This window comes from Somniosus microcephalus, chromosome 11 (assembly GCF_052327205.1).
Source record: "Somniosus microcephalus isolate GS21.2 chromosome 11, FLI_Smic_1.0, whole genome shotgun sequence".
Lineage (NCBI taxonomy): Eukaryota > Metazoa > Chordata > Chondrichthyes > Squaliformes > Somniosidae > Somniosus > Somniosus microcephalus.
The window spans coordinates 191,713,018-191,725,786 of record NC_140997.1 but is presented as its reverse complement, the minus strand read 5'-3'; the positions used below and the strand labels follow the sequence as shown (position 1 = coordinate 191,725,786).

Sequence of the window (12,769 nt, the reverse complement as noted above, 5' to 3'; positions counted from 1 at the left end):
TTCTGGCTGATGCGGCAGTAAGAATTGCAGAGGTCGGCAGAAAGATGAATAAGGATAATTAACTTGCATCAGCAGAAACTTTCAAGGAAATACCACTGGAAAAGGTTATAAATATTGAAGTTTCAAATGGGATATCAGACTCGCTTTAATCGGGCAAAGCGATTCTCAACTTCAGAGGCGGCTCTGTAGTCTACCACTCTTTGTACCTCGGGGATCAAAGGTATTTGATATTGATGGATATCCTGTATAGAAAACTTTAAGAACTGTAACACTGTAGAAAAGTTAAGATTTAAAAGTAAGATTCCCTGTTAAAAAGATAGTATTTTTTCTCTTTTTAGAACTGTTAATGTTGCGATTGACTGATTCACCAACTGTAAATTGCATGTTCGTTCTTTAATAAATCTCTATATATTTTTAGAATTGTCTCACATAAGTCTCTGTATCAATAACTCGCAAACTCAATTTCTGTGCACTCTTTGGTGAAGAGCTACAGAATTTTGGGGGAGATCTCCAGACCCTCATAATATCCGGGACGTTACAGTCTAGCGAAATTTATTAAAAGCGCTATCTGGAGGACGGTAACATTCTCAGTTGTTCCTTTCCTTTAGGGAGAGATAGCCCGGACCTTTAGACCCAATTAAGCATCTTTAGGATTTGGCTACCTCAAACTTTAGCTGAAAGTGAACGTCTGAGAAATACGCCTGATCCGGGGTAGCCCTAAAGGGGCTAGGACTAGTAAATATCCCTTCACATCTACACGGATTACAATGCTGCCTATCTTTGTGTCATCAGCAAACTTGGATATATGGCTTTCTATCCCAATACATATGTGTAAAGTTGAGGCCCCTACACAAATTCCTGCGGGACACCACTAGTCATATCCTGCCAATTTAAGTACCTGCCCATTATCCCAACTCTCTGTCTCCTGCTGCTCAGCCAATTTCCTAACCAGATCAATAATTTGCCTTCAGTTCCATTCAATTCAGCATTAGCTAACAGTTTCTTATGAGGGACTTTATCAAATGCCTTCTGGAAGTTCATATAAATAACATCCATAGACATTCCCCTGTCCACTACTTTAGTCAACTCTTTAAAAAATTCAAAATAACAACAGAAAATGCTGGAAAAACTCAGCAGGCCAGGCAACATCCGTGGAGAGAAATTAGAGTTGACGTTTCGGGTTGAAACCCTTTTTCAAAACTGGAAAGGGAATGAAATAGATCGAAGGCAAGGCTGCGATAGAACAAAAGAAATAAAGGGACATTAAGAGGTATTCAAAACCAGACGAGATGGTAATAGGACAGTGGAGACAAAAGACAGCTCAGATTAGGTGTGAAGTGTACTGGCAGGATGAGAGACAGCTGCCATGTAGGAGAGAGAGAAAAAAAAAGGAAAGGGGGGGGGGGAAAGGGAAGACCCAAAACAAAGGGGTGGAAAAAACAATGCAAGTAAAAATGTAATAGGGGCCGAGGTTATGATCTGAAATTGTTGAACTCGATATTGAGTCCGGAAGGCTGCAACGTGCCTAATCGGAAGATGAGGTGCTGTTCCTCGAGTTTACGTTGAGCTTCCGTGGAACAATGCAAGAGGCCAAGGACCGTGAGGTCCGAGTGGGAATGGAGCGGTGAATTAAAATGACAGGCGACCGGAAGCTCGGGGTCACCCTTACGGACTGAACGAAGGTGTTCCGCAAAGGTGACCGCTTTGCGGAACACCTCCGTTCAGTCCGTAAGGGTGACCCCGAGCTTCCGGTCGCCTGTCATTTTAATTCACCGCTCCATTCCCACTCGGACCTCACGGTCCTTGGCCTCTTGCATTGTTCCACGGAAGCTCAACGTAAACTCGAGGAACAGCACCTCATCTTCTGATTAGGCACGTTGCAGCCTTCCAGACTCAATATCGAGTTCAACAATTTCAGATCATAACCTCGGCCCCTATTACATTTTTACTTGCATTGTTTTTTCCACCCCTTTGTTTTGGGTCTTCCCTTTCCCCCCCACCCTTTCCTTTTTTTCCCTCTCTCTCCTACATGGCAGCTGTCTCTCATCCTGCCAGTACACTTCACACCTAATCTGAGCCGTCTTTTGTCTCCACTGTCCTATTACCATCTCGTCTGGTTTTGAATACCTCTTAATGTCCCTTTACTTCTTTTGTTCTATCGCAGCCTTGCCTTCGATCTATTTCATTTCCTTTCCAGGTTTGAAAAAGGGTTTCAACCCGAAACGTCAACTCTAATTTCTCTCCACGGATGTTGCCTGACCTGCTGAGTTTTTCCAGCATTTTCTGTTGTTATTTTGGATTTCCAGCATCTGCAGTATTTTGCTATCTTAAAAAATTCAACCGGGTTCATCAGGCATGACCAACCCTTTACAATGAGCTAGCTTGAGTTCCATTGAGGCTCAGACCTTGCCAGAGTAAGGGGATCGACTACTTGACTACCAGAATTATAGCTCCCATTCGTAGGACCACTTTTCTTTGGCCCGGAAAGACTCTGGGATGCCCCTAGTGGAGCAGCTATGCACTGCACCCCCTTCCTTTTAGCAGAGCGAGGTGAGCGCCGCTGATGCATCCTTACAAGTGCGATGCACCCATTCAAACATGCTGATGACCCTTTCATGGGAATTGAGATTGTTCAGCTCCTGTGCCTGCAGGACCCTGACCCTGGAATTTCTGCCCCTTTGAGTTTAAGAGCCACCTTCCCAATAGGCGTAACCTTATTGGTCTTTAACATGTTAAATTGGTTAACTTCGTGTTAGGTGGGAAGTCAGAGAAATTAAACAGTCCATTTTACATAGATGAAATAAATCTCAACTCCAACTAAATATTTGGGTGTTTGTTTATTTTTGAGGTGAGAGGTTCCCCTATATTTAAGTGTTTTTCTTCCAGTAATTGTTCGGCATCTCCATCCTTCTCCCTGGCAATTGTCTGTGGCTGAACCTGACCGTTTACAACCTTGGTGTTGTATTTGACTCCGAGATGAGCATCCGACCACATATCTGCTCCATCACTAAGACTGCCTATTTCCACTTCCGTAACATTGCCCAATTCCACCCCTGCCTCAGCTCATCTGCTGCTGAAACCCTCAACTATGCCTTTGTTAGCTCTAGATTTGACTATTCCATTGCTCTCATGGCCAGCCTCCCGTCTTCCACTCTCCATAAACTTGAGCTCATCCAAAACTCTGCTGCCCGAACTCGCACCAAGTCTCGTTCACCCATCACCTCTGGGCTCGCTGACCTACATTGGCTCCCGGTCCAGCAATGCCTCAATTTTAAAATTCTTATCCTTGTTTTCAAATCCCGCTATGGCCCTATCTCTGTAACCTCCTCCAGCCCTCCGAGATTTCTGTGTTCCTTCAATTCTGACCTCTTGCGCATCCCTGATTTTAATCGCTCCATCATTGGTGCCTGTTACCTTCAACTGCCTACGTCCTAAGCTCCGGAGTTCCCTCCCTAAACCTCTCTGACTCTCTATCCTCCTTTAAGTTGCTCCTTTAAACCTACCTCTTTAACCAAGCTTTTGGTCATCTGTCCTTATGTGGCTGTGTCAAATTTTGTTTGATAACACTCTTGTGAAGCGCTTTGGGACGTTTTACTACATTAAAGGTGCTATATAAATGCAAGTCGTAGCTGTTGTTGTTGTAGGGCCATCCACACATTGGTGGTGCCAGATTGACGGCTTCTGCGAATGTCGCACCCGAAGGAATGGCTGGGTATAGCACAGGTGGACTTTTTCTCTGATTTACCTTTCCTCCTCTAGATAAGCACCTCATATTCACTTGTCCCCTACCCATGAGGAGTCGGCAGAGGCCGGGAACTCGGTATGCTGTCAGTCCCAGGGCCAAGTCTGCTTCCTCACTGGCTTCTGAATTAACTACAGACTGGTAGCATGCTTATTTCTATCCAAACATGACAAGTTCCCAATCTTGTCCGAGCTTTCAAGGAGAAGTACTGGGTAGAGGCCTGCTAGTTTCTCAGAAGAAGCAAGGTTAAGTTGAAGAGCAAACTGGGGAGGGAGGTTAAAAGAAAATGGAAAAATATCGATCACTTAATGGCCTGTGACAATGACAAGCACCTTATCATTTTTGGAGTACAAGCAAGTTTCTTCCAATCATGCAAAGAATAGTTGCAGGTAACTTGCTTTTGTATTTTAATTGTTCTATTGAAGCTCACAGGTAAAATGAACGAATTAACCCATGATTTTAGTCATTTAATTGGACCTTTGTAAGCACAGAAATAAACAATTGAGAGGCAAACATTAGATTTAGAATAGCCTATTCAACAAAACAAACCTCACGGGGAGGTTTATATTCCAAAGAATATTTACAGTCTGGTTGCAGCATTGTTCAGAGTTATATCTTAGGTTACTTACATTTTATCATTGAAACAAATGTTGGGTCCAACAACACTTGCTGTCCCACTTACGAGTCTAAATGAAAAGTGTTCTGCAGGACAATGTATTTCCATTCCACAGGGGGGCTTCTTAACTTTTGAATCTGTAAATGTATAAAACAAAACATTTATACTATGCTCCTCGTAACTCAAAAATGCTACGGCTTATAAATTGGTAGATGCCGTGCCTGTTTTTCAGGCATAAAATGGACGCTAAAGCATCCAAAATGGCAGGTGGCGAGTGTGCACACATTCTGCGCTGGAAGTGCGCCACCTGCCATAGCGGTAACAGCAGCAAAAGCAGTGTCCAGGACCCTTTGCATATGCAAATAAAGGGCTCAACACCTGCTTGAAGTCCCCTTTCTAAAATTGATCTGCACAGAACCCACAACTGCCTTCGTTCAGGAAAATGTGGTCAACATGTGGCCTAACCAATGGTCCTTAAAGGAACTGCTGCAGGCTGCCAGGAGTAGGAGTGCTTCTCTTGGCCCTTGCTTGGCCCCCCTTCTGATCGCCTCCCCCCCACCCCGATTGATCCCCACTCTCAGGACCTATCTGAGGGCCATCAGCAACAATGCAGTGGCCCAAAATCCAACGCTGATTTACCAGTGAGCTGCATGTTGGCACAAAAGCAATTTCTAGCCTATGAGTTTATTCATTTTTTTTTTTAACATTGTTAATTGGGAATTGCCATTTTACAGCTACAGGGATGTATCATTTTTATGCAAACAAACACCACTAGCATAACTGCCAGCCAACAGGTCAGGAGTCAATTATTCTGACTGGTATAAAATCATGTACCACAGCTGCTCGCCATGTTTTAGTTAAAAGAGCTTTTGCATGATTACCCCAGATGCACGTTCAGCTACACAGAAGTCCCTTTGTCAAGTTTCTTGCCAGGTAAACTCAAGAATGGGGAACAGAGCGAGTACAGGTGAATTAAGAGTGAACAGGACAAGCAACTGTGTATCTCTGTAACCAATCAGATTTAAGGATTGTGAAATTAACAGCGCAAGGACTGAGAAGGAAGTGTAAGTTAGAGTGGTTGAATTCATGTCAAATTAGGTACAGAAAGAGAAATAAAGAGAGGGAAAGACAAATTGGACTACAAGAGAGAGAAAAGAGAGGCAGAAAGGAAAAGTAAAAAAAATTTAAAATTAAAAATTTTACATTAATATCTCCAATAACAATTAAAACCTGAAGAAATGAGACTCCATACTTGTAACAGTTAATTTTCAATGCCAGAGAGGTTGATTGGCAGTATTTAACACTGATCATACCGTTAAAAGGGCACTTAGAGTGAAATGGACGAGTCTAAACATTCTGTGGCGAGTTTAGTTTGTATCTACCATGCAAAACAGCAACTTTATGCCATTCAATGCATTTTAATGGTGAGCCAGACAGCGAGATGCCATTTTCACAAAGCTAACAGCGGAGCGACCCATCTCGGATAGCAACTTTTGGCTTTCTGCTTTTAACGGCACATCTGCCTGCTGCAGCATTTGCGCATAAATAATGGTGAGCACCATTAACCTTGTCGTTATTTTGTCAACAAATTATAGGCCAATACATCACAGCCGACAGATATGATGAAGGGTCCCAGACCTGAAACGTTAACTCTGTTTTTCTCTCCACGGATGTTGCCTGGCCTGCCGAATATTTCCAGCATTTTCTGTTGTTATTTCAGATTTCCAGCATCCGCAGTATTTTGCTATTGTAGATATGAAAAGTACTGGTCTAACCTGAAACTTCCAGGAATTTGTAACATAGGGCCTTAAGGCTGCATGACAAGGCTAAGGAACATGGTTAAGATCGTTTTTAAAACGAAAAGAAAAGCTCTGAAATTTGAAATTAAAAAAAGGGAAAAGATGAAAAAACGTGGTGGTGAATTTTCACTTTTGCCGCTGGACGGAGTAGCAGATGGCAGTAGCAGACCGCCCATTTTAAACGTCACCTGATTTTCGCTTCCATTGACTTCAAAGAATAAATAAAACAGTTTCACAAAGGTAAATCTGAAAATTTGGGTAAAATTGGATTTCATTGTATGATTTTACCGGCAGCATTCGTAAACTTGAGTAAAACTGGGCTGAAACTCTTTAAAGCTTAAATATTTCTTGATCCAATTCGCAGGCAATTTGTAGCTGCAATTATTTCCAAATGACTAGACAAGCATGAGGCAAAGCCGGAGTACAGGCACCTAGGAGCAGCTAGTCTCGAGAGCAGACATGCTCGGTTTCATTGTTCAATAGTGTTGAAGCAGTTGACCATTCTGGAGTTCAACTTGAACCCAGAACTCTTTAATTTGGCATTACTTGGGCAAATGAAAACCAAAACAAAAGCCCACAGTTCTGACGAAGATGTGAACTAAAATGTAAACATGTCTCTCTCTGAGGTACTGACTGAACCACTGTGTAGTTTTTTTGATCTTATTTCAGATTTTGCCTTGATAGATTTTCTTCATCAAAAGTCAAAAGCCATTGCCCACGTTCATACTTCAGTTTTCAGCCTAACAAGTCTAACAGTTACTGTCTCTGAAAGCATACGGTAAACATTCCTAGCAGAATATGTAACATTTAAAGCTGTCCTCTGCTTTTCATCTGCTCATATTAGAAATATTGAATTCAGTGTCCATACCTATGAAGTACTTCACATTAGACAGTTTTTCTTTAGGATACATGATTTTACTTGCAAAGAACAAGGTCAAGGCACTGACGACCAGCACCAGGGCACCACGTACCAAAACTGCAAGATAACATTGAAATGGTTTATTCTTTGTAGCATTACAATTTAACATTAAAAGCTGTCAGTAAATATTCTGATACACACATTGAGCAGCTCTGAATCTGTACTGCACTTTAAAGAAAACATGAATCTTGGGTCTTGTAGAGGCAAAACACAACAGACCCACAGTATAATGTGCTACAGTGAGGTCAAAGGTTCATGCCAACTGTTCCCAAACAGTGAGTTCTGAATTAAAAACAGAGAATGCTGGAAATGCTCAGTCGGTCAAGCAACATCTTCTATCCCACTCCGTCCCACAATTTCAGATCATAACCATTGCTTCCATTTCTTTGGACAGCAGTTGTTGTTAATGATTCTGCTTTTACAATTCCTCTAGACCTATCTTTTATTTCTTTTACTGTCCCATTACTACCCCCTTTTGCCTTGCACCATCATCCCTTTTGCCATTTCATCTTTCCTGCCTTTCACCCGATCACAGATCTTCCCTTTTGTTCTTTCCTCCCCTCCCCCCACCTTTCCCTGCCTCTGTACTTGCTTAAAACCTGTTTCATCTCCAACTTTTCCCCCAGTTCTGATGAAAGGTCATCGGCCTGAAACATTGGGCCCGATTTTGTGGATCGTGCGGGAAATTTTCGGGTTCCCCGAATGTCGGTTTCCGACCCGAAAAAAAATGGGTCAGCCAGCTGCACGCAATTTTCCCTCAAGTGGCCAATTAAGTTCCAGCGTGTGGGCAGCCTTGCTAACTGTCTATTTCCAGTCAGAAAGCCCCACAGTATGATGTCATCATTCGTGGTGCTTTCAAGGTCCACAGCAAGCACTGCATCCTCTGAAGGCTTCCAAACGATCCAGACAGGATGGCAGAGGAGCCTGCAGCAGCTGTGGCCAGTGCCAGACCCCGAGCTGCCTCCAAATTCGACGAGGCTTCACTGCAGGCATCATTGGATGGGGTTAGGGCCCACAGGGAGGTCCTCTTCCCTAGGTCAGGGAGGAAGAGACCTCACACTGAGAACAAGGCTGCATGGATGCAGGTGTCAGCAGATGTCAACTCGCTGGGAGTCACCAGAAGAAACTTGGCATTACATCTCTAACTCCTTCCTTTACTCCCCCACAGTACCATCCAGAGCCCCCGTCCCCACTGTGGAGGAGGAAGAGGCTGTGCAGCCAGACTCCTCAGAGGAAGCGCCAACCTCTGAGGGCACAGCGTCAGCAGAAGTAAGCGCACCCAGCACCAGCGCAGCCACTTACTTCTCGGGGGGACCGTCGGGACATAGAGTAGTGTTGTCACCTGGTGTTTCACAACTCACAAGTGAGCATCAGCAGATTGTGGAGACAGGGACAGCAGTGGAGTGTCCTCGTCGGAGGGCGCAGGACTCTGCCAGCTCAGCTCAGCTGCATGTCGACCCTCTGTCTCTAGGTCCATCCGCAAGAGAAGAGGTGATGGATCTCCATGCACAGATGCAGGAGTCTCTGGCAGGTTTTGTCTCCAGGGTCGCTGCGAGTGTGGAGCGAATGGAGGAGTCCACAGCTAAAATGAGCTGAGCCTTTGTGGAGTCATTGGCACATGAACGCATCACCATGGAAAGGTTGGCACCCTCCATGGAGGAGATAAGTCGCCAGGGTATCGAAAACATGGTGAGTGCTGAACAGATTCGCAAATTTCATGTCTCCCCATAAGATTTACTTCTGGCTTATTGGAGACACCCTGGCTGGACTGAGTTTAAAATCCAGGGCTCCAGGGCCCAACAAGATGGCTATGGTCAACCTCATGGCCAAGGCCTGCAAAGTTCAGGTTTGGACTGACAAAGAAGGAATGTTCCAGAAATTAGAAGGCAGTCAGGCCTTCTGCATTTATGTATGAGAAGCAAACAGTGGCATTCGGGCCTCTAATTAAAACCCATCAAGGCCGTTTGCACAGATAATCAACGGGTAATAGCTGCATTCAGACCTTGGTTAGCTGACTTCAACACTGTTTGAAAACGATCAACGGGGCATTCAAACTGGAATGGCCCCATCACAAGACCAGTTAGACAAAGGGAAACACTTATGGGACATTTAAAAACTGATTAACCGGCCATCCAGGTCGACGGGCCCAGATCGGTTTCCTTTGTATCATCTTCAACACGTCCAGGTCAGACAAAGAAACAAGCTGATCTGGCGAGTGATAAGGGCTCCCAGAAAGGGGTATAAGTAGTCCCTCGGGAAGCCACATCTCTCTCTCTCTCTCTCGCCTGGGCTCCGGTGCCCTGCCTTACCATCAAGAAGATTGATGACAAAGAGCCCGTCCAGGGAAGCAGGATACCGACAGTTACCTTTGAATCACTGGGGTATATCTGCTCTGGGCGGTGGAAACCCTAAAGACATCGGCAGGCAAAGGGGCACAGAGCAGGCGTTCTAACATCTGAGACTGGTGAGCATAAACTTTCTGGCCTATCGCAAGACAACTTAGATAGGTGTAAAGGGTGGGAGTTAAGGGGATTGCTAAAATTGTCATTTTAGTCATTTTCCCTCGATGTGTCCGTTTCTCCTCCCTGCTAAGTGTAATTGTGTTACATACATAGTGATTTTCTCTGTATAGTGTTTATTTTTCTCTATTTTTAATAAACATTGGTTTTCTTTGCACCAAACCACTGGTCTCATTTTGTTTATATCGCTGCTCGTAATAAGTCCAGTGGTCAGAACCAGAGGGGAAGCGATTCGAACCGCACGGGGCTGGAGCAGCTCAGATATACCTGACTGGCTAGACACAAACCCCAAACCAAAACCCCCTACAGTGCTCATAATATAATGACATCTCTTGAGGAGCGATGGGCATTTATTGAACAGAGAAACCAGACCTTCATGGAAGTCCTTCTGAGTAGGACTGCCAGTGCAGATACGGGTCCCCATGGCCCCCTGATGCGCAGCAAGGTGCTCTCAAGTCACATCCAAGCGCTGGCCCCTTCTGGCCTGTGCAGCTTCAGGTGAGTGAGCAGCAGCCTGGCGCTCCTGCTGCTGATGCTGCTGTTCCTGGTTCTGCTGCTGACGCCTCTGCTGTTGGAGATCCTCTAATGCCAGGAAGGGAAGGAACAAAAGGCCTCCCATGCTTCTGGCAGATGCCTCCGTTGAGGAGGCGCTGAGTTAGGGTGGTGAGAGGGGCTTCCCAGGAGCTCACACTGGAGAGGTGTGTGAGGCTCCAACCTTGCACAGCTGTTCCTAAGCCTTCAACAAGTTGCCCCAAGCCTTCAGCAACAAGGTCCTGCAGCCTGCAAATGCTGTCTGATTAAATCTCTCCAGTCCTGATTGACCTGCAGCTGAAAGCAAGCAAGCCAACTCTGTTCACACCAGGTTTCATCAGCGGTGTTCTCACCAGGCGTGTTTTACGTGGGGAAAGGCTAAAAATTGCAAGGGCCCTTGAAAATAGGATTAAACATGCCAATAATTGATCATTGGGCTCCCGCCGACCATTCCCGCCTGCGGCTGGCGGGACTGATTCGGGTCGCGCTGAAACACGGGGGCGAAAGTCGGGCTGGGCGGGGAATCGGGCGGGGGGGGTTGCGACCCCCTATTTCTGCGATTTTCGGCTCCCGCCCGCCTAAAAACCCGCCCGACGGCTGGCAGAAAATCGGGGCCATTGACTCTGTTTCTCTCTCCACAGATGCTGCCTAACCAGCTGAGTATCTCCAGCATTTTCTGTTCTTATTTCAGATTTCCAGCATCCGCAGTATTTTGCTTTTATATTAGTGAGTTCTGAATGTCAGCCATTCTACAAAGCAGACATTTTCCACAAGGAGAGAGGGATGTAAAAACTGGTAAACAAGTTCCTTCAACCAATCTATGTGACCAGTTGTAAAACATCCTACTGACTGGCAATGGAATGCTATCCAAGGAGACTTAAGGAAGGAGAAATGAGAAGAAAAAAAATAACTTTTTTATTTATAAAGCTATAATCTTTTGTTGGCAATAGTGAAGAGAGATTGGGTCGATTGGGCTTATATTCGCTAGAGTTTAGAGGAATGAGCGGGGATCTCATTGAAACATAAAATTCTAACAGGACTAGACAGACTAGATGCAGGAAGGCTGTTCCCGATGGCGGGGGGAGTCCAGAACCAGGGGTCACAGTCTAAGGATAAGGGGTAAGCCATTTAGGACTGAGATGAGGAGGAATTTCTTCACCCAGAGAGTGGTGAACCTGTGGAATTCTCCACCACAGAAAACAGTTAAGGCCAATTCATTAAATATATTCAAGAAGGAGTTAGATATATTTCTTAAGGTTAAGAGGATCAAGGGATATGGGGAGAAAGCAGGGACAGGGTACTGAATTTGGATGATCAGCCATGATCGCATTGAATGGCGGAGCAGGCTCGAGGGGCCGAATGGCCTACTCCTGCTCCTATCTTCTATGTTTCTATGAAGGATTGTTGTTGCAATACTTACAATGGATTCTGACGTAGCTAAGTGCACTAACCTTTGGAGTCTTCTGGTTACTTGACACATATGATCTCAATACCTTTGTGAAAGTAATGGAAATCCAGTCTAACAGCATGCCACAACATCTCCTTATTTAATAAGGAGATGCTGTTAGGCTGAATTTCCACTAATTTTATGGTTTGATGTTGAAGCTAACAGATTTCCTTGTTGGCTATTGACTACCACTTGGACCTCAGTTTCTCTCTGCCACCTCTCTTCACTTTCCTATCACATCTCCTGCATCTCTCCTTCTCCGCACTATGCCCCTGCCAATTCTTTGTTCCGTCCATCACTAGTCTCTGCTAAACACCTATCATTTTGCTATCCCAAGTTATCATCTCTACTGGACAGCATCTAAGCTCTCTTACCCCCTTCTTCTGTCATCCACTCTGTTCGCTGCATTCCTTGGAAATTAATTTCTCTAACTTCCTCTGACATCCCCTCCAATTCCTTCAGTGAGGCTGTGGCTACCCATCTCCTCCATATCGCCCTCAAAAACATCCGCATTCTCGAAAAGAAGGCTCGCCACATCAATGTCCTCGCCCTGCTCGAGAGTATTGACATTGTGGGTCTGACGGAGGGTCATCAACATTGAAACAATGGGCCGGATATTCCGATCACTACGGGTGGGATCGCGCTGTATACCCACCCGTAGGGACATCAGAAATGTCGGTTTTAGGCATGCACAGCATGTGCTGGAAACCGGCATTTCTGATCTGTCAAGAAAGCTCTTGACAGATCCTCCGGCTGTCCTGGAGAAGGGCATCTGCGGGTGGATAGTTCCACTTTTTGGAGACCCTCCGCCCGCAGAAAACACTTACAATTCTTGCGCCTGGTAAAAGCAGGCGCTTTTAACAGGATAAGAGTTGAAAAAAGTAATAAATTTTTTTTTTTTCCACTGATTTATCATTTAAAAATACTTTTAAAAAAAGTTTATTTTTAGCCCCGTAAAAAACTTTAATTATTTTTTTCAAAAATTTAAAGTTTTGTTTAAAATAGTTAATTTATTGGACTTTCAAGTCATTTAAAAAATGTGATTTTTAAAATAAATTTATTTAGGCCTAGAAATTGGGTTGGGGCGCCAAAGTGGCGCAAAAGTCGCCTGAGCGCAGGATTTAGCGCAGCGTTCGAGGCTTTAACGATCGTCAGATATTCAGTTCCATTGCCCCTAGAGGGAGACGGGGCGAGGC

General features: G+C 44.7%; 1 protein-coding gene across 5 annotated transcripts in view; it reads right to left on the bottom strand.

Moving 5' to 3' along the window:
- LOC147111063 (protein FAM3C-like) overlaps nt 1-12,769 on the bottom strand; it is a 73,187-nt gene that overhangs the window by 33,248 nt on the left and 27,170 nt on the right. For 4 of the 5 annotated variants that reach the window (XM_086001541.1, XM_086001538.1, XM_086001539.1 and 1 more), the window contains 2 exons: nt 7,026-7,133; nt 4,372-4,495 (listed from right to left, as the gene is read on the bottom strand). In XM_086001541.1, coding sequence (XP_085857667.1) covers nt 4,372-4,495; nt 7,026-7,133 — 232 coding nt within the window. The remainder of the gene's footprint in view (nt 1-4,371; nt 4,496-7,025; nt 7,134-12,769) is intronic. The other variant, XM_086001542.1, reaches the window with a different exon arrangement.